Source organism: Branchiostoma floridae, chromosome 12 (assembly GCF_000003815.2).
Source record: "Branchiostoma floridae strain S238N-H82 chromosome 12, Bfl_VNyyK, whole genome shotgun sequence".
Taxonomy (NCBI): domain Eukaryota; kingdom Metazoa; phylum Chordata; class Leptocardii; order Amphioxiformes; family Branchiostomatidae; genus Branchiostoma; species Branchiostoma floridae.
In genome coordinates, this window is record NC_049990.1 from 13,619,723 (window position 1) to 13,642,085 (window position 22,363).

A 22,363-nucleotide genomic window follows, 5' to 3' on the forward strand; every position below is an offset into this window, starting at 1 on the left:
CATTGTCTGCAATTACAAATATTGAAGTCAATGAACTCATGATCAGTACCATTTGACATTATAATCACATTGTACCATTTCATACTATCAATTGTTATTTTCATAATACATTATACACTTACAGTTAGATTCAAAACTACTTGACTGTGCATGCTTTGTATTTGCAATCAATGTTTTTGTTACATGTAGGTCATGTTGATTTGATTAATATATGGATGACATCCGTAGTCCGTAGTGTTTTCAGGCCACATTTTTTTCGATTGAAACTCTTGCTCGCATCATGCTCTATATAATGAAATTAACATGCATGGCTTATTGTTTTTGACAAAAGTACTTGACTTGCTAGGTTTACCTGATCAGTAAATGGCATGTCCTCCTGGTTCACTATCAAGCCACACACACTGCAAGAGACATAAGGTTAAAAGTTGAAGTTACTGTGCTAGAACAAGCATGAGAAAATATGTGACGTGACTTCTAAAGACCTCAATGTCTACATTGGGACATCTGAAGTGTGTATACATGTACCTACATGTACAGTGTTTATTACTGATGCAGAACATTAGCAAATCTACTTTAATCACTGTGATCTTTTTCTGATGTGGCGGTCTAAGCATACATGTATATACTTGGCAAAATCATATAATAGCATTGACAAAACATTACGATTGTACAGCAATTGCAGTCATTTCAATTTATAACAAATGCACAAGAAACTATATTTTGAGCAAATATCATCATCATCCGAGCAAATACATATTCATTAAATTCTTGACTAAATACTTTCCCCTACATTTTGTTAATGTATCTAACATTTTGCACATTTGTCTTGTTTCCTTTTTTGTATGCTTTTGCATCTAATCATATAAGTTAACTAACACGATGGTAAAATTTGGCCCCAAAATTTCCAGACTTCTATTGGGGGATTTAGAACACGAATCATGTTCCATCTGACGTAATCGAACAGAACGCTGACGTGATCGAACAGAACGGACGTTCTATTAGAGGTCACCCGCGGTCATCCGCAGGTTGTTACAGTAAACACGCAGAAAACACCCTTTTCCTGGGTGCCGTGCGTCAGAAGAAAAACTAACTTTTTCGCAAATATTAAACGTTATCTGGCAAGCTTAGTTTTGCTGCCGCCAAGTTTGGATCATGTGACATGTAACAAAGCTGCTGGCGTCATTGTTGGTGACCTTGGATATTACAACACTTGTTTACGGTGGTATCAATTGCTCCATGTCCCTATCAGTGCGACTCGACATACGACCAAACATGGTATCTAAATCGCTTACAAAACGCGTGCAAAACAACTCTTTCAGGACTTATATTGTCGACAACTAATATCTCCAGGTTTGTGTCTTTGGGATTTTTGGAATATGGAGGCAATTTTGAATTACGAGTCTTTGAGTGTGAAAAACATGATTTTTCGACCTTATATTGTCTGTAAAAATAGTTCTAAGCACAAGTTGAAAAATCCCTAAGACAGAAAGTTTTATCTTACAATCATTACTCATATGATATAAAAGATTTGGATTTTCATTCAAATTTAGGACCGATCTAAATATGGTATTTGCTTTTTTGTGCAACAAACACCCTTTCTAAATCAACCAACTAGGCATATTTCAGAAAACATTGAAACGAAACTGTGCAGTACACGTACACGGCAAGATTTGACGTGTACACATTGCCAATTTTCATTTAATCTCGACGAGACACGTGCGAGAGGTTGCTTTTCTAACTATCACGATCTTGTAGAAGACGTTTCAGTCACTGTCAGCCCTCCGCGGGGACCACGCGGGAGCTCCGGTAACCCGATACTCTGCGTTCGAATGGAAACTTTTGGGCCAAATTTGACCATCGTGTAAAGTAAACTGTTTATAAAGGTTAGACATCCAGGTTAATTGACTATTTATGGGCAATGCCTATATAACTGGATTAGGATAATTTACTTTTGGCTGTTTTGAGTGATGGTGTTACACTAAAGAAGAGTGATACATGTACATGTAGATGTCACTCAAAACATCTCTGAATCCAGTTGTAGAGATTGCATTGTCCTTAAATGTAATTTAGTACCATGTAAAGATATCAGTTTCCCCAGCCTACCCTTTCTGCCCATGTCTGCTGCTGAACTTGTCTCCTATCTCAGGTCTGCGGGTGTATAAGTACAATGTACCATGTAAAGATATCCCCAGCCTACCCTTTCTGCCCATGTCTGCTGCTAAACTTGTCTCCTATCTCAGGTCTGCGGGTGTATAAGTACATTGTACCATGTAAAGATATCCCCAGCCTACCCTTTCTGCCCATGTCTGCTGCTGAACTTGTCTCCTATCTCAGGTCTGCAGGTGTATAAGTACAATGTACCATGTAAAGATATCCCCAGCCTACCCTTTCTGCCCATGTCTGCTGCTGAACTTGTCTCCTATCTCAGGTCTGCGGGTGTATAAGTACATTGTACCATGTAAAGATATCCCCAGCCTACCCTTTCTGCCCATGTCTGCTGCTGAACTTGTCCCCTATCTCAGGTCTGCGGGTGTATAAGTACAATGTACCATGTAAAGATATCCCCAGCCTACCCTTTCTGCCCATGTCTGCTGCTGAACTTGTCTCCTATCTCAGGTCTGCGGGTGTATAAGTACAATGTACCATGTAAAGATATCCCCAGCCTACCCTTTCTGCCCATGTCTGCTGCTGAACTTGTCTCCTATCTCAGGCCTGCGGGTTTGTCTCAGTAACATCTTGATGAGGAAGGCTTCCTCCTGGTTGGACGACACCAGGACAGTCTCCACATACGAGTCCACCGGCCCCTTGTACCTGTGGGGAGGGCAGGATATCTTTAACGTGGGCAGTCTCTTCAACAATTTTTTCTTACATCTAAAACATACCTCAAGTATACCCCAAAGCATTTGGTAAAGATGTTCTTCCAAGAAAGTAAAGTATGTCGATGAAGGTTAGTCATCCAGGAAATAAGGGTATAGCAGATAGGATTGTATCCCATCGCATACTACAATATCATGTACAACTCAGGTATCTAGTCTACTGCATGGTCAGGTACAACAAATCATAAAAATTCTATGATGCACGGGGCCAGTTATGTAGCTGTTCATGCTGACACAGTTTTGTACTTGTGGGATACGTAAATTCCAGTGTATGGGCTGACCTAGGGGGTGTAAAGGGTCAATGGATTTACAGTTTTGTAATTATTTGATTTATATGATTGGTACATCCTCCAGGTAATAGACTAATCAGGGGTGTGTATAGGGTTCATGGGTACACAAGTTTTGTACTTACGTGATGGGTACATCCTGGTACTTAGGCTGACCAGGGGCGTGTATAGGGTTCATGGGTACACATTACGTGATGGGTACATCCTGGTACTTAGGCTGACCAGGGGTGTGTATAGGGTTCATGGGTACACATTAAGTTTTGTACTTACGTGATGGGTACATCCTGGTACTTAGGCTGACCAGGGGCGTGTATAGGGTTCATGGGTACACATTAAGTTTTGTACTTACGTGATGGGTACATCCTGGTACTTAGGCCGACCAGGGGTGTGTTTAGGGTTCATGGGTACACATAAAGTTTTGTACTTACGTGATGGGTACATCCTGGTACTCAGGCTGCTGACCAGGAGTTTGCACAGGGTTCATCGTTTGTTTGGGCATGGACTTGTTTACCAACACTTGTTTGTTCTGTACCCGTTCCCCTGTAAATGCACAGGTAAACATAATGTTAGGATCTACATAAAAAGTTGGATACCTTAGAGTAGGCAAAATTGGAGTTGTGTATCTAGTGTTTCTGATGTCTACCCACACATCACATTGAAAAGTGCCAAGACAAGGCGATATGTCTGACCCCTGGTACAATAAAAATAAACAAACGATCTAGTCCATATACATTCACAGCACTAGTTCTAAATGTTGTGTAATGGAATCTGACGATTCTTAAAAGATTGTCCCAGCAACAACCTTAAAGCTTCAGACGTAATAAAGGAAGAGGTTACAAGTTTGACACTGAGGCATGTACCTGAACCTCACTCATACACAGGGCCGCTAGCCTTGCATCACCATCCAAAGTAACACATGCAATCTCATACAACAATTTGAGCTGGGGCAGACTCTCGTATCAAAGACTGAGCAACAGATCCACAGAATTTGCTGAAGATGGCCAAGCATGTGTGGTTGCTTTTTAAGTTACTGCTTGTGTTTTCATCAGGATATGTCGTAAGAGTTAAGATCATTAATTTTCTTCAAGATTTCTTAGGCATTGCTTTTTTAACACTAACAGTGTACCATTATATTAATCAGCTTTGAGGCTTGAAATGTTTGTGTCACACAAAATTGACACTCTTGTTTTGCCATGTTTATACTGCAGTGTGTCCTAGGCATTGCATCATTAAAGGGCGCCTCCTGTTGGACAAAGCAGGTATAACATCTGGTATTGCAAAACTCTTTTCAAGGGACTTTTGGTCATACTTTCATATTGGGTGCCCAAGGTGCTTGCAGAAACACTGTCCGGGTACAAAACTTTATTCCACCGTATAGTATACAATTACAAAATATAATTTGTATAACTATAACTATAAGTGGCTGCATTGAGACCTTGGAGCAATCCCCCATTGACATTGTGCCCTAGGCCTTGGGAAATTAAAGCTATTCACATTGTCTGACTTTCCTCACTAACTCTGGTTCTATCATCCCTCCCTACCTGGCGCACATATCCCGTCCACATCCAGTATCTCGTGTCTCCAGATGGGTTTCCTGGTCGCAGCGTCCACCATGGGGCCCATAACACGGTCAAACGTCTGGTTGGAATATCGCTTTAACGTGCAGTTCTGTTTTCGATACACTAAGCAGCGACCAAAGCCTTGATGGTCAAAAAGGACAAACAAAAGAGATGCCAACTGTCAGGAAAGTATTTCTTAATAACTAGAATGGTGCAATTTAGTCGTGGAAAATAGCGTTTTTTTGCGTTTTAAAATGTCTACTGTAAAAAAAAAAAATTAATGCATTTAAGTTTGAGGGGATTTAATTTCACGGTAGGGGGAAAATGGACTTTTTTGCGGTGGTTTTAATTTCGCGGTAGCACCATGCTCTGTAGTCTCTTACTGCCATAGAAAAATGTTCGTGGTGGTTTTAAGTTCACGGTGAAGCGGCCACCGTTAAAAACTCGAACATTAACATTAAAGCACCACGAAAGTTTCTGCATTTACAGTACTTTTCATTCATTAATTTCTATATATGACCTAATGTATAACAGCAAGGCAGGAAAGTAGTATGTACTCCTATATGGTTAGATCAGTGACTAGCACTCTTGCCTAATAACCAGTAAGTGTTTTCCGACTGGCGGTTAGTTGAAGCGCCCGGTTTTCCATTACAGTATATGACTATGCAGTATGTACAGTACTGTTAATGCATTTAAGTTCACGGGATGGTGCTACTGTGAACTTAAAACGGACGCGAACACTCCATTTTCCCGCTAACATAAAAATCAAATCCCCGGGAATTTAAATGCATTTACAGACATTATTATAAGTCCGATTTTTGTGTAAATTGGAAAGCATAGTTAACTAAGATCCATGATTGCTTTACTCATACTCATAGCATAGCATACACAATCATGTCTTACACTGACCTCTGTCCACTGATGACTTGTTGAGAATAAGAGCATCTTCTATATCATACCCACTGTAGCTCATAACAGCCACTGTGGCATTCTGACCCGCTGGTAACTTCTCGTAGTCTATCAACTCAATCGTCTGCACAGAAAAATATACAACTTTACATTATTTAGGATTATCATTATACGATAGATAGAATATTTGAGGTTAAAAATTGATAAAAAAATGTACATCATGAAGTTAACAGAGAGACAGAATGACAGATGCAATGAATATGTCACAGTAGAGATTGCAATTCAGAACAATTGGCAATTGAATTCATTTGAGAAGTGGAATTGGAGTTTGTCCTAGGACAGATTGTGATGTACTTCTGATTGCTAAGGACAGATCCCTAAACATGATCGTGGTTTGTCCCAGGACAATCGCTGATTGTCCTCAAATGTAAACTCTACTGTGACATACATTGTACATTCACTGTACTGGCTGTGGACAGACAGAAGTGGACAAGGCTTGTGATCAACTGCTCTGCAGCCGACTGATGATGATGATGATGACATTGTACAATCATGTATACTGGAGTCTGGAGTCGATCAGTCGAAAATTTGGGTAAAGAGTCCAATTTATTGTGTTGGAAATTGCAGTTCATCTTCACTTAGAATACATATATGTCACTTAAATGTTCACAACCCAAAATTTCACCAAAAATATCCAAGTCACTAAAATTTCAGAATCTATATAAGTTTGGATGTGATTTAACTTATCAACTCAATTTCTAGATAAAGAAATTCAATACAACAATATCTACTTGGCAGAACGTTCATAATGTTGCTTCCATCCTTACTGCAGCTACATAAAGTACATGTTTATAAAATTATGTTCTAATGTAACAGTTCTTCTTTAAGTTTGAGCTCTTTGACTCTCTCCCTGCTTTCTAAAATTTATATAACCACTATAAGTAAACAATGCTGTGGTGCTATAAGAGGCTACCTCAGCAGGGAGAATGTATGAGTTAATGTTGGAGATGATATTTGCATGGCTACATTACACTTTTTACACACACCCATTATATTGTGACACTTACCTTAGTCTTGACCATGGGTCTCTGTGGGAACACTAACAGGTACAGCAGTGTGTCGATCCTGTTATGTTGGTTGTACCCAATGGCACCTGCAAGTAAGATGTACAAGTCATGTATACACAGTGTTACATCATGTGGAAAAGGTAAAATTTAATGTAAACTGTTATGCATGACCAATAATTACCTTAAATTCTTTTCTTTCATTTTGTTTCTTCTGATCATGCTTTGTGCAACAAGCTACATTTTATACATTGATGGATCCCTGGAAAGGCCAAAATCCCATTGCCAAATCGAAGTCAGACACCGTGTTGGTAGGGAAATTTCCTGAGTCACTATCATAGTCAGTCCTGGTGTTCAACCTCCATAAACAGCTTTATGGATGGCAAAAAAATTACTGAATGATAAAAGACAGGACGGTTTTAAGCTTTTTTGATTGTTTCAATTAGAAAATTTATGCAAATACTCATTGTTTGGAAGAAAATATATTTTGGATGGATAAGGTGAAATTTTTGTCTGTACCAACAAGAAATTTCCTCCCGGGATGGAAAGACGGGTCCTGGAGACAGTACAGGTTGGGGTACAGCTTTTTGTTTTATGTTATGTCTCTGTAATATTTGATATGGCATTTTGAAAGTCAACAAAATGATAAAATATGACTCTAACATGACATTGTATACATACAGTGGTGTGGAATTGGAACTTACTTGTTTATGTACTGAGAATATAAGAATTCAAATGTTGTAAGAGTTGTACTGACCCATTGCTTGTTTCCCCATGGCACACTGGTAGGTGTTCCTGGGTGACTGGTTATGATGTGGGTAGGGGATGAGCCCTGCACACACACCCAGGATGGTGAAGGGTTCTATCTCCAGATGGGTCGTGTCGCTACAACACACAAAACATTCTATATGTTCACACTGTGACGTGGGTATGTGATGGGTCCCACACACCCAGGATGGTGAAGGGTTCTATCTCCAGATGGGTCGTATCCCTACAACACACAAAACATTCTATATGTTCACACTGTGACGTGGGTCTGTGATGGGTCCCACACACCCAGGATGGTGAAGGGTTCTATCTCCAGATGGGTCGTATCCCTACAACACACAAAACATTCTATATGTTCACACTGTGACGTGGGTCTGTGATGGGTCCCACACACCCAGGATGGTGAAGGGTTCTACATTGTATCTCCAGATGGGTCGTATCCCTACAACACACAAAACATTCTATATGTTCACACTGTGACGTGGGTATGTGATGGGTCCCACACACCCAGGATGGTGAAGGGTTCTATCTCCAGATGGGTCGTGTCCCTACAAGACACAAAACATGTTCACACTGTGACGTGGGTATGTGATGGGTCCCACACACCCAGGATAGTGAAGGGTTCTATCTCCAGACCAAAACATTTTCTTTTGAAAATCAGTAGTTATTGGTGTCAAGAAAAAGTTATTTATAAGAAGTGTAAAGGGTGAACTGCAATAAACACTATAGGCGAATAGAACAGTTTTTAGCTCGCTCCCGGGATTCTAACCTGCGACCTATCACGTTTCACTCGGGCAGCCAAGTACACAAACAAAGACGTGCAAACCGTTCGGCAAAAAGGCTTAAGCCGTTGGCGTCTTCAGTTTAGCAGTCCTTCAACCCCACTGTTACAAGACTTTTCTTAATTCAGTTTGCATGTCAACTACACATTGTAGACATGAGTGGGGAGACTATCTGACTCTCAGCTGATCTAGAGTATAGCAAATGGTCCTTACCGAGTGATGTCTGCCTCATATAACGTGATGTTACAGTCATTTTCTTCATTAACATCCAAATATTCCACCAGTCCCTCACGCAAGAAGTCTTCAAATGCCCTGAAATAGTATAGAACTGAATCAATGAATGAATGAACCCATGACTGATTGTCATCTTTAAACACATTCTACATCGAATGGACATTTGTTTCATAAAAATATAATTATAGCAATGTACACCACAAGCCAATTTTCCCCGATAAAGTGTCTGGCACCTCCTGCTTAAAACTCCTCAAGTCACCATTGCACTATGTTTATTGCATACATTGTGCTACAAAATTTGATACGAAAAAACATTATGTAGAACATTCCATAGCAAATGTAAAATCATCAGTCATGCAAAATAACGGTATCTTCCTGGCACAATTTATCATATCTCATAACTTTTTATCTCCTGAGCGGGAGGCTGACAGACAACTGATATATTGGCTAAAACTCAAATATTCATTAGGTTTATCTGAAACTATTCATGGAATCATTACATGTACAATGTACATACGTTTGTATATGTTGATACACAGATACGTGCATGGTTCTTGAACTTTGAGTCTTGCATGCTCACATAGTCTTATACTACAAACCTGTATCCTTTGGTCAGCTCTTCAATGTGCCTGTTAGTCACCATAGGCCTGCCATTGGTCACAATGATGTAGGGTCTACAGGAATACATGATTGGACATGGGGATTATTCTTAAGATAGATGATAGACTATGTATATTTTGCGATAAAAACCACATGCATGAGAGTCATGAATTTCAAAATTTTCCAAGTGAAGATGTCCCCTGACCCCCTACACTCATAACTTGCGCCTACAGTGCTCACAGAATGGCAAGAAATTTGGACACCCTATGATAAAATCCTAGCTAAAAGTCTACTTACCGACACACCCTGCCCGCGTCCGAGGCGATGTTGACACATCTGTGCTCGTGGTTGGGACAGATGGAGACGAACTCGTTGATGTAGCCGGCTCTCCTCATCTTGCGGAAGGACCTGATGAGGTGCTGGTGGTCACAGATCACCCCCAGGATGTTACCATTCAGCATCACCAGGTAGGAGTCCTGGGAGTTCAGCTCCTCTCCTGACAACAGGTGAACATCCTGGGGAACACAGCAACAGTAGTATTTACATGTATGTCTACTAGAATTAATGAATCCAAGCTTGAGCACGTTTAATTCAAACAGTAAAATAGAGAAAATGGAGTGTTTTGGAGGGTTTTGAGTTTGTGATATAGCACTGCAGCACTGGAAACCCCAGTGCCTTACAGACAGCCAGTTAGAAACCACCTACTAACAAATCTAACTGGCTCACATACTGTCATTCAATCATGAGCTTCTAGATGGGGTGCATATTTTACTGAAGCAAGACGAAAACGAAGTCTGTTTATGACATGATTTAGAAATAGTTAAAGAACATGACCTCTGACCTCTACACCCAGGTTAAAGGCCAGTCTCTGGATGGGTTGTTCTTCAGAGTCAGTCGTGATGTGGGTCATCAGGGCAAGGTTCTTCACAAGTCCACATGCCTGCAGAACAGATAAAATACAGGAGGATAAGGTACACACAGGTACATTGCACACACAGACACATACACACAGACTCACACACACACAGACTCACACACACACAGACTCACACACATACACACAGACTCACACACACACACACACACACACACACACAGAGACAGGGTCATCAGGGCCAGGTTCTTCACAAGTCCACATGCCTGCAGAACAGATATAATACAGGAGGATAAGGTACACACAGGTACACACAAACACACACACACACACACACACACAGTGTGTGTCTGTCTTTTCTTGTGTATCTGCTGAACATGACAGTGTACATGTGTGTGTTAATGTGTCTACATTATGTACAAGTGTGTTCCTTTATGTGTGACTGTGACGTGTGCATGTGTACCTGTTTGTGTTTTTGTTTCCGTGTATCTTTAAAGACACACACACTGTCACATGTACAGACACACAGAAACACAAACACAAGCAGGTGCACACACATGACAGTCACAGATAAAGAAACACACTTTTACACAATCATGTAACGTTAGAAACTTAAACACACACATACACTGTCACGTTCAACAGACACACAAAAATTAGTACACACACACACACACATGGTAATAATATTGCCTTATTTTATAGTATATGAGAAAAAACATACAAACACACAGAATACAAAGTCTTGTATTCCAAACACAGAGGTAAAACATCCTTCCAAAATACAAGACAAAATGCCTTAATAAGTTACCTCTCCTTCTGGAGTATCCGATGGACACAACATGCCCCACTGGGACGGCTGGAGGGAACGTGGACCGCTCACTTTACGGGTCTTCTCAAACTAAATATGGAGAACATATTGCAAAGATCAAAGGTGAAACTCAATGTCATCAATATCTCAAAATATCCATGGCATATAATACAGCAGAATGGAGCACCAACATTGATTTTGAGATGATAACCCTGCCTTGGTGCATACATTTTGTGTCAGAAGTGAAGGGAGGCAGCTGTAAGAAATACCGGCCTCTAATTCCCCTATCTTTCCTCTAATTCCCCTATCTTAACCGGCAGGCATTGTGTGACTGAAACTGACATGGCATCATTTGGCGCAACTGGTAAGGTGTTTGGCCAAAACCACTGATGGCCAATGTTTTAATCTTACACTACCCTCACTTCACTCACTGACAGGTACAATGAGTACATCTTCAGTTAGGGCCACCCCTCTGATAGGATGTTAAATGCAGGACCCGTTTTTGAGACAGCCATACCTCCAGCATACCTTCAGCCCACCAAATAACACAATAACCTCTGGTTGGAGAATAGACAGAACCAATGGTCACAAATACACAAAAACAACAAGTGACTATAAAGTATTGTTCCCCAGAGTAAGAACCCCAGCCAGCCCTACCTGACTGGATATCCTGGTCATCATGCCCAGTGCTGAGATGAAGGACAGGCGAGACAAGACCTGGGTCACACCTGCACGGTCCATCTTAAACCGCTTCACTGTCCAGTTTCCCTGGACAACAGAAAAGGGTACCAAGGTCACTGACATCACCATCTTTGGCCCTTAGACATATTAAGTTATAGATACATGTAAATGGATAAGGAATACAGCCCCTATGTATACTCTCACATTTCCAGATTCAGGCCAAGTTGAGCTGTTTGCAAGAACAAAAAGTGTAAAATCAAGAAAAGTTTACGAATCTTTTTTTTCATGTTTTGTGTCTTTTGTTGTCTATTAAGTATTACATCATACTTTTGGTTTCCACAAACTGCCTAAATACTTTTAGAAGTGCATTAAGTCTATCTACATGTACATCCGAAACCAAAAAGTCGAGACCATTACATGTCCAGGATATGAGTTACAAAACCCCAAACTTTCGCAAGTGTGTGTTCACATTTTTAAAGGAGGCTTACCGTTGATATGGCGTTGACGAGACCGTTAGTGATCTGGTCTTGTCTCATGTGTTTCACAATGTCAAACTGGGCTGCACGAGGCTTGGGGATGGTCTGGTCGGCTATCTTCTTCAGCTGGGGGGAGAAATATAGATTGACGGTGTAATCCGTATCACCTGAGGTTCCAGCTCGACCGTGGGTAGGATCGTCCGATGGCCAAAGGCCTGGAGGTGATCTGACCCGCGGTAGGGCTAGGACCTGGAACAAACATTGTTACAATTGCAACAACAATGTTCCAACGTCCAAATCAGGTATTTAAATTTTCGATGCCTGTGTGATACAGCTTTTTATCACCCGGTCTGTAACACCTGCATCGAATGTTATCGCGGCCCATTTATGACATATTAAAAGTGGGTAATGATACAGTCTGTACAATCAGTAACTGTTACTGTATATTATACATTGTACAATGTATATGAGGCTGCTGAATTCCTTATCTAGCAGAGTACATTATAGACATCATAATCATCCCAGTCATACAATTTCTAGTTCCATTTATCAATCCATGCTATCCTTCCATTTAATGTGAACATGTTGAACATCATGAATGATACAGAATAAAACATTATGAGTGATAAAAAACAAACAAAAAAGTTAGATTTACATACCTCTGCATTGAACTTCTTGAATAGATCTTCAAACAACAAAGCTAGAAGCTGGAAGTAGAGAAATATCTATTTATAGACATCATAATTAAGCATACATTAGTTGTGCATTGTAAAATCCTCCTTGTCAGTCTGTACAATACAATTTCATTAGTTAACAGTCATGTACAGCATGAAGATACTGGTACATGCATATAAGTTACAAGTGCTACAGCAAGATTGAAATCAATTTTTTGTCAGTTGGATGGAGTCAAGTCAACCGTTTGGAGGGAAGTGAAGTGTGATATTGGAGCTACATTTAGAGCAGTCCACAGGACTGGTGTGGATGGCCTGGGTACCATCAGGAAAGTAGTTCACTCCGGCGTTCATCATATACTACATACAGTCGCTTCTAGCTCTGACATTCATTATACACTATATATGTCGCTTCTCTGCTGTTCTGTCTGGGAACGCGGACCATGTTAACGTCTGGAATTGTCCAAATTTCGGACGCAAGCGCTGATTGATCCCTACGCATGAGCGAAATATGGAATGGGTTCAAGCGCTCGTTCAAACCAATGTTCCAACACCGGACAAGCCCTCCGTATCTGCTTGCATGAGGGCCTGTTGTCATCGAACGAGCGCTCTAGAACCCATTCCTTAATTTGCTCGTAAACTGGCATCACCACGGTTTTAATGTACAGGTCCCCAGACGGATAGAAGAAGCGAATGTAGGAGCGAGCTACTATCCAGATGGTACCCAGGCTAGGTGCTGAATATGAGAAGAGTTCATCAATGTGTTTTTAACAGACTACGGGGGTTAAGGGACAAAGGTAAAGGTTGGCCAGTAATGCCCACCTGTCCTGCCAGCTCCAGACGTTTGTTACCGTAGTAGTCTCGGTCATCCACTCTGTCCTGGGCTTGTGCCTGCACAACTCGCCTCACCATCAGGGCCAGGTACACACACTTCAGTCTGAAGTTAAACTTCACAACCTGTCATGGCAGCAAATGTGGTAGTGAGAAAATACCCAAATCTAGTAACAATTCAAAACAAATTTTCTGTCATGCATACTGAATCCCCCAAGATACAATTCATTGCCAAATCACTTAGTAATTCACAATCAATTTGTGATGTAATGAGGTTACACCAATTCAGTCTTTGCTATTGATCGTTGTAAAACTCTTCCTGGCTATTCAAGTCACAACACTGCTTTCACTTCATTCATAAACCATGAAATATGAAGTTTATGTATTACATAAACTTGGTTCAAATTGTTATAATACCCAACCTGTACATATGTGGCACCATGGTGTCATACATGCAGCTTTCAGTTTCATCACACTCATCTGTTTTTGTTTGTTTTTTCCTTTATATTCATAAAGGTTTCATATATTTTGTGTAAAAATCCGAGACTGACAGTCATCAAATTCATCAGTTACTGTGAAACCAAAAAAAAGATGGGCTATGTGCTTGTAGCTCAATGGTAGCAGCACTATATAAATTGTACATAAATTATACATGTACTTGAGCTCCTGATTTTAATGGGTTGTTAACTGGGAGACCATGGTTCAAATCCTGGGAAGAGCATCTCGGTACATTAAGGGCAGCACCCACCTTTTTGAAGGGACTTCAAATGGGGGTCTTGTGTTCAAAAATATACCCTGGAACTGAAACCTAATATGTGGCAATAGGCACTACAAGATGAACAACAACAACAAAGCCATTAACAACAAGAGAATCTGACCGGCACATGTGCGAGGATGGTGGAGTGTAGGACCTCCCTCGCCTCCTCCACCCGGGTCCTCTTGGGACCTCCCCACCGAGAGCGCCGAACTTTCACACCAATGAACCGGAGAGCCTGATTCAGAGGAAAAGAATTATATTAATATCAATAAATGATCATAATAGAATTCAAGAAAATCGCAAGATTTTGTACTTTCGCATGGTCTATACTAACAGAGTACTGCTTTGTTTCTTTTTACTCCAACATATCTAATACATAGCCCCCCCCCTCCCACTCTGTCCTGCCACTTGCTACATAATGTAATCTAACACTACAAGGCGCTATCAGCATCTACTGTATGACACTGTTTGGTCCAGATCATAAACCATATTTTTTGATTATGGAAACAGAGGAAGAGAACTGTTGCAAAAACAGTATGTTTCCATTCTGTAAAGTTATCATCATAAAACATCTGATCAACAAGGTCTCACTCACTCACTCACTATCCATGGTTAGATTATACTGCTGCTGGGATCCCTGACGCAGGGGTAAGTAGCAGTCGGCTAGTCTTCACACTCCGCTACCATTCAATTTGCTATTTTGTCTTTTATTTAATAGACTTAGTAGGTGGTAACAGTCAATGCAGCAAATAACAAGCCACATACACCTAAACCATAGCACATTTATGTATAAAACCCACTACATGGACCAGTGCAGGTACACATCAGAAATACCTGCATATGCAGGTGAAATACCTGCACTGCACTATCCTGCATATGCAGGTGGTATTTCCAGCCCTGCCATAACTGACCCTGCCAACTGACCTGTTTCTGAGTGAAGACTTGTGCCTTATGACACTCCTCCAGACTGGGTGCCACAGCTGCCATGGTGCGGGCATCAGTACCGATCAGCTGGACTATCTCCTGGTCACTCTCCACACCCATGGCTTTGAATGCAATAGCAATGGGAATGTCCTAAAACACAAGCATCATTCACTATTAAGGACAATGGTGAGCTTACTGACAATTGGTACAGGAAAAAAATTGCTTTAGATAGCAATGACTTTTTTTTTGGGGGGGGGGGGGGAACAGACAAAAATTGATGCATGCACAGATGTCATTCACATTATGATAATGATCAAAGTGTATCAATCAAGTGCAATATCATTATCATAATGATAATCTAAATTACAGATTAATTTTTGTGTCAGCGAGCAATGTTCTTGTGAGCATGCAGTAGGTTATGTTTAATCAGTTTATGTTATAATTCTGGAGAGACTTGCATTTTGTATTGGCAACATTTCTGTATCTGTATGATTCAGTATCTATACAGCCGATATAACCGCCCTTCAGCGTAATACACCAGCTTTGCAGGCACGCGGCATGGCAGCAGCTGGTTATATTACACTTAACGACCCGTCACACTTTTTGAACATCTATCTACAAGCGTTCTTTAAAACTTTCCATCGAAGATGCACCTACTGGTGATAACATATTCCACTCTATAATACTTCTGGGAAAATACGAATTTTTGAACACATTTCTTGACTACCACTAGCCATACTTACTTCAGTGAAAGTGTTGTGTTTCAGGAAGTACTTGGCATTCTTCTGAACAACGTACGTCTTTGTCTTACGCTCATGGGTGGAACTGTATAGAAGAAACAAAGGGAGGATTATATAAATTAAACATAATTACTATTATCTTACCATTATCAAGTGGTCTGTTGCAAATTCTGGATTTGTTTCACATTGTACACGGTGTTTCTTCACATATTGCATAGCCTTAAATCTACATCTATTGTTACATGATTAGTTTAATTCTACTACATAGCTAGTTGTCTGATACAATATACAATAAAGTTTGCCTTACATTGCACCCAATTTACAGATGTTGTGCAATAAATGTTGTGCAATGACTTGACTTATCATAGTCTCTCTCTCTCTCTTTCTTAAATCTTAGTCAACAGTAACCAAATTACAGTATCCACTATCCTTCATCAGTGACACTGAAGTGATCTGGAAAACACTGATCTTTTATACCTTATCTTTGATACTATCCAAAACGTCCCAAACCACATCCAGTTGCTTGAGTAACTACTTTTTGGCGTAGTAACAATATAATCATCATGGTTCAAATTGTAAGTGCAGTGCACAATTGTGGGAAAAAGAGTGAATCAAGTTATTCTAATAACTGCAGGCTTGTTGACTGGCCTCATATTACAGCCTCATAATCAATTCAAAATGGTGATCCCCTGATTGGTCGACACCATCTGCTTTCTATATGATAATTAAGGGTTAATGACCCGCCAAAGGTGCTTATGGTGTCATAACGCCTGGGCCTTAGCTATAACCACAGAATAAAACCACCGGGTGAGCAAAGCAGAATGGTGTCGATGATGCAAATCCTGACCAATCAGAAGGAGCGATACACACTGGGCTGGACGGAATCTATGTCTTCTGGCATCATAACTAACTAACCTTCTGATTGGTCCTTTAAGTGCCTGGCTATATTTCTGATAATAGCTGATGAAGCCTTTTATCTCACCTGGTGACTGAACAGCTGATGAGGCCCTTCCGGTCAGTTTCCACAATCATGCGGTTCTTGGACAACTGCTCCTGGATCAGGATGACCTTCTCCACCCCCTTGACTAGGAAGTACCCCCCTGGGTCCAGTGGACACTCCTTGAGTTTGGCCAGCTCCGAGGGGGACTTCCCGGTCAGTACACAGTTGGAGCTGCGCAGCATGATGGGCATTCTGTGGGACACAGTACAACATGTCATCAATCTTTTATTAAAAGTTATCAATTTACTAAAAACAACCGTTTTCAAACTGTTCTGCAAAGTTACTGTAAATGCAGAAATGTTCGTGGTGGATTAATGTTTGCGGTTTTCGCGATGACCACTTCACCGTGAACTTAAAACCACCGCGAACATTTTTCTATCATGGTATTAGACTGCAGTCTATGGTCTAACCGCAAACTTAAATCCACCGCAAAAAGTCCTTTTACCCGCTACTGCGAAATTAAATCCCCGCGAACTTATTAATAAATGAATTTACAGTATCAGATTACTATCACAAGTTCTAAAATTGCTGTCAAGGGTTTTCAAGTTGAGCCTGTTATCAAAGGGTATAATCTTACCCAAAGTTCTCAAGCTACTATGAACAACAGTTATTGAAAGCTGCCAAAAATTGTCATTAAAAGTTTTGACAACCAGATTCTTATCATTACCAGTACCAGTAGCTTGAAAATGACAAAAAAAATCTACAATTTCTATTGTACAAGCCCTGTACTCATGAACTCATGGACCCAAGCTGAAAACATTACACCATACCTTCCGATCGGTAGGTTATTTCTCACAACTCGCTGGTTGCCCCTGGTGTATTCAATGTCCACTGTGATTGGTGCAGAGTACGTCATATCCCGCAATCGACACTGCAAGTACAAATAAGCATATCACATGGAGTTAAGTTACCATATGATCATATTTCATTGTTTGGTATAATTATCATAAGATACTACCAAATAATTTTCCAACAAAGTCGAATTTTGGGTTGAAGCAGTACAATAATGTACAAATTGTAATGTATTCTGTCAGTTACTGTAACTTCCAGATGCAAATATCCAAATCAGGAAAACAGTGAAGACAAGAACTGATTACAATTCAGAGGATTTCTCCTTTAATCGTCATATAACTGCGTATTACCCATAATTCATGTTACTATGCATACATACATGTTGTACTTGCCATAGTGAACAAGCTTATTCTTCATGCATTCACAATATGAGACTTATAAAAACAATATATCAAGTCTGTATCGATAATATTTCCCAGTGCAGACAATTTTTTCTCATAAGTCAAGTGACTATATAGTAAATATTAGTATATATTACATGTATGGGCATCCTCTAGGATGGGATAAAAAGTTCCATGTTTTTGGTTAGCCACACTAAAACTTAAAAGCACATTAGACTTTAGAGCATACCTTTAATAATCCGAGAAAGCCTGCATAGGACAAATTCAATGCTCAGACTTTCTGTGTTGGTAAAAAGCAGTTTGAGCCTTGTACTGTACACATGTAATGTCATGAGATGACTAAGATTAAAGCTTTGTGATGAATTCCATCTGACCTCGTGCGGTGCGATAGGCTTGGTGATGTTGAAGCCTTCCTCCACATCTGGCATTCCTACATAGATGTTCAGATACCTGCAATGGGATACAGTTTACTGTTACTGGTATTGTTGTTGCAATTGTATCATACTGTATTGAGATGTACAGGTATAGCCAGTTCAACTGCTCTTTGGCATACTGTAAATTTATCTAAGTTCGCGGGGATTTAATTTCACGGTAGCGGGAAAAAGGACTTTTCGCGATGATTTTAATTTTGCGGTAACAACATAGACCGCAGTCTAATACCATAATAGAAAAATGTTCGCCTTGGTTTTAATTTCGCGGTGAAGTGACCACCGCGAAAACAGCAAACATTAATCCACCGCGAACATTTCTGCATTTACAGTATCACACTCCAGCTTCGCAGGCACTCAGTGCAGCAACGGCTGTTTAACTTAAAGGTAGGTTCACACAATATGCATTGCATATAAATCCAATTCATCATTAGGACATATCCATGTTGTTGGACATATCCATGGCTGTTGCAAAAATGGCCTCCCTCTGCTGTTACAGACCTATTGCAGGACAAATGTGATTGGACCCTTAGATATATATTTGTATTATAATATTAGACAGAACAAATTGTTTACCTAATGTGAAAACTACAATGAAGCTTCTTGGGGAGAAAACTTAGCTAGGCTAAGGCTTGATGATGATGCATTCTTATCCATAGATATTTTCTGACAAGCTACATTAATTTTGTAACATTACAATTGCTGTTTTACACTATCAACACTAATTTTTATTTACAACTTCCAATCAGACTGAACAGTGCTCACTTTAAGTAGAAGTTGGGGTCTGCATCACTCACAATCTTCTCATTGGCTTTCATAATCTTCTTAATCTGTAAATGAAAAATGAAGATTATTTTTATGATACCACAATGATAAATTCATAACTTGTCTTAAAATTAGATTCTAGAATGAATAATTATATACAGTACATTATGAAGGTTGGGTACATACATTTTTGTATGCATACACAGGAAAGATGATGCATGTAACTCTAACCACACATACACATACATGCATGAAAAATGAATAAACATATGCTGTAAGTTGCAAAAATATTGGAAAACAAATATTTGAATTCAATGCTGTCGAATGCCAAAAACAAAGTCAGTTCTAACGGCAAAGAAGAAGATGTATAAAAATAAAACAGAAGAATCTATTCTATTGTTTGTTGTACCATGATGTACTCTGTGTGTTTACATTAAGTCGTTTGTTCAACATGTCAGACAAGTGAGTTCAAAATGTATATTTCACAAACAGACAACTTTGTTTTAATGTTTTTATCAACACACTCAACATCAGTTCAGAGGTTCCCAGAGGATATATAAAGATATGGCAACATGGCCTAGTTGGAATCACATCTGATTCAACATTTTACATCGTTAAGGTCAAAGGTAAAAAAATACTTGTTTTACGTACTTCCACATTGATGAAGTAGTTGAAGGAGTCGATGTGTTGTTTCACCAGTCCCTTTACCTGGACAGGACAGGAAGAGTTCAAACACAATGCCATGTTTATCCTGCAAGCTGCCACAAGCATTGTTTCAAGAAAATATGAAAAATTAAGGATCTGCATTGTTTTAAACACAAGGACAAGACATCCTTAGCTACTCTGTATGCTATTTAACCAAAGAGGTTAGCAAAATCTCCTTGGCTAAACTTTAAAAAATGAGTACCTTAGCTTTTTCTAGGGCCATCCCCAAATGGAAGTCCCCTGTCTACCTACTAGTAGCTAACTCTGCTCTTTATTTTGAACTCTGCATACATGTGTACGAGGCCATCTCCATAAGCTCTTTCACACTTCCGAGATGGCATGTGCAGCGGCATGAATTGTGGGTAACATGTCAAAGGTGAATGCCCGAGGCCCTGACCATTGTCTCCATCTGCATAACGATGCCCAGATGTGTTTTGTTTACGTCTCAGAGGCCTTCATCTTTCACATATTACCTACACTTCCAGTCGCTGCAAAAGCACACTCGGAAGATGTCAAAGGTGTTTCTATTTGCATAACAATGTCCAGAACGTAATGGCGCCTGCAAAATGGCAGAACGTATACGTTCATGGGGCCATCAGAATTCCTGTTATAATGCCTGCACATGCAAATGGGTTTATTTTCGTACGTTCTATATTATATAATTACATGGTGATATATTTTAGCTGTCAGTGAAAAAACAACAACACAATGTTACCTCTTTGACATGAATAATTAGAAAGCACAGCTTTGAAGATTCATTTGAAAAAGCTACGAACAAAAGATACTTCAAAGTTTATGTAAACAGCAGTACCTTCAGAAAGGCTGGCAACAACTTCCATTTCTCCTAAAAAGAGACAAAATACACATTTCAATATTTTCTGCTTTATATATTCTTATAAATTTGACACAATATCCGTTTTGTCAGTAATATTCTATGTAATATATTAGTCCACTTTGCGAGTAGTGAAGAAATCTATATGTTCTTGCGAGAGTCATAATTAACCTCCTAAAAACACTGCTAAGAGTACTAGTAGACAAAGCAGACTTCTTCTTCGGTATCTTTAATCTTGCTGTCCAATTTTAAGTTTCTGACTTTAAAAACCTGACGAAGATCACTTTAAACCTACCTGAATAGTGTTCAATGGTGACGCCAGGCTCTCGAGCTGTTCTGCCATCTTAGAAACTTCTTACATTTGCAGGAACGTAAGATTTTCTGCAGATTGCAGCATGCAGCACGTTTTCCCTCCCTCTATACAAGTTGAACTTTGACATGTCTTACAGGATAAAGGTGAAAGGTTATATGAGATTGCATATATTCTTTGCGATTCTAGTTTGCAAGGGTGGCAAATTATTGATATTTCCATAATTTTTGTTTCTGTTTGTTTCCATGGAATTTTAATCTGGTTTATTGGCGTTATAATGATAAAGTAAACATGTTTTGTCGAACTCTAATGGTTTAGCTGACATCTTGTGTGGCGAACAAGAGTACCAGGCACAAGGTTCAGAAGTCAGCTAGCGAGGTCAAACACAGCTAGTTCATTTCCTGCAACAGCGCTGGTGCATTTTCCTCAATTTGTCAAGGGGAAACAGGACTCTTCCAACGAATCGAGCGCCCTGTATCCAGTCTTAACAGTGCTGTAGGGAATTCCTCGTCTTCTTATCATTCTGTTTGAAATTTACGGCGACTAAAAGAAAGATGGCGGACACCGGTGGTGACAACGGCCCTGGGAAAAAGGCTGCGGATAAAATGTTCAGTTTGAAGAAATGGAACGCAGTGGCGATGTGGAGCTGGGACGTGGAGTGCGATACGTGTGCCATCTGTAGGGTCCAAGTCATGGGTAGGTTGGGACTGAGGGATGTGCCATCTGTAGGGTCCAAGTCATGGGTAGGTTGGGACAGGGATGTGCCATCTGTAGGGTCCAAGTCATGGGTAGGTTGGGACAGGGATGTGCCATCTGAAGGGTCCAAGTCATGGGTAGGTTGGGACAGGGATGTGCCATCTGTAGGGTCCAAGTCATGGGTAGGTTGGGACAGGGATGTGCCATCTGTAGGGTCCAAGTCATGGGTAGGTTGGGACAGGGATGTGCCATCTGTAGGGTCCAAGTCATGGGTAGGTTGGGACAAGGATGTGCCATCTATGCATCTGTAGGGTCCAAGTCATGGATATAGGTTGGGACAGGGATGTGCCATCTGTAGGGTCCAAGTCATGGGTAGGTTGGGACAGGGATGTGCCATCTGTAGGGTCTAAGTCATGGGTAGGTTGGGACAGGGATGTGCCATCTGTAGGGTCCAAGTCATGGGTAGGTTGAGACAGGGATGTGCCATCTGTAGGGTCCAAGTTATGGGTAGGTTGGGACAGGGATGTGCCATATGTAAGGACCAAGTCATGGGTAGGTAGGGACAGGGATGTGCCATCTATGCATCTGTA

The 22,363-nt window shown here is 40.3% G+C and overlaps 2 protein-coding genes across 5 annotated transcripts in view; one reads left to right on the forward strand and one right to left on the reverse strand.

Moving 5' to 3' along the window:
* Positions 1–21,231, reverse strand: part of LOC118428113 (DNA-directed RNA polymerase III subunit RPC2-like) — a 28,660-nt gene extending 7,429 nt beyond the window's left edge. For all 4 annotated transcript variants that reach the window (XR_004832606.1, XM_035838085.1, XM_035838086.1 and 1 more), the window contains exons 1-26: positions 21,063–21,231; positions 20,747–20,779; positions 19,882–19,938; positions 19,231–19,295; positions 18,412–18,487; positions 17,615–17,715; positions 16,827–17,036; positions 15,848–15,929; positions 15,105–15,254; positions 14,302–14,415; positions 13,415–13,549; positions 12,581–12,628; positions 11,934–12,047; positions 11,422–11,532; positions 10,765–10,854; positions 9,921–10,019; positions 9,377–9,594; positions 9,079–9,153; positions 8,459–8,557; positions 7,453–7,580; positions 6,699–6,784; positions 5,632–5,755; positions 4,705–4,863; positions 3,592–3,703; positions 2,668–2,811; positions 353–401 (exon numbers count right to left, since the gene is read on the reverse strand). Coding sequence is in view for 3 of the 4 variants with exons in the window: in XM_035838085.1 (XP_035693978.1) it covers positions 353–401; positions 2,668–2,811; positions 3,592–3,703; positions 4,705–4,863; positions 5,632–5,755; positions 6,699–6,784; positions 7,453–7,580; positions 8,459–8,557; positions 9,079–9,153; positions 9,377–9,594; positions 9,921–10,019; positions 10,765–10,854; positions 11,422–11,532; positions 11,934–12,047; positions 12,581–12,628; positions 13,415–13,549; positions 14,302–14,415; positions 15,105–15,254; positions 15,848–15,929; positions 16,827–17,036; positions 17,615–17,715; positions 18,412–18,487; positions 19,231–19,295; positions 19,882–19,938; positions 20,747–20,779; positions 21,063–21,110 (2,727 nt within the window). In the remaining variant the exon portion in view is untranslated. The remainder of the gene's footprint in view (positions 1–352; positions 402–2,667; positions 2,812–3,591; positions 3,704–4,704; positions 4,864–5,631; positions 5,756–6,698; positions 6,785–7,452; positions 7,581–8,458; positions 8,558–9,078; positions 9,154–9,376; positions 9,595–9,920; positions 10,020–10,764; positions 10,855–11,421; positions 11,533–11,933; positions 12,048–12,580; positions 12,629–13,414; positions 13,550–14,301; positions 14,416–15,104; positions 15,255–15,847; positions 15,930–16,826; positions 17,037–17,614; positions 17,716–18,411; positions 18,488–19,230; positions 19,296–19,881; positions 19,939–20,746; positions 20,780–21,062) is intronic.
* A 165-nt stretch (positions 21,232–21,396) lies between these two features.
* Positions 21,397–22,363, forward strand: part of LOC118428119 (RING-box protein 2) — a 3,497-nt gene continuing 2,530 nt past the window's right edge. The window contains exon 1 of the mRNA XM_035838097.1: positions 21,397–21,773. Within this exon, the coding sequence (XP_035693990.1) occupies positions 21,632–21,773 (142 nt within the window). The 5' untranslated portion in view covers positions 21,397–21,631. The remainder of the gene's footprint in view (positions 21,774–22,363) is intronic.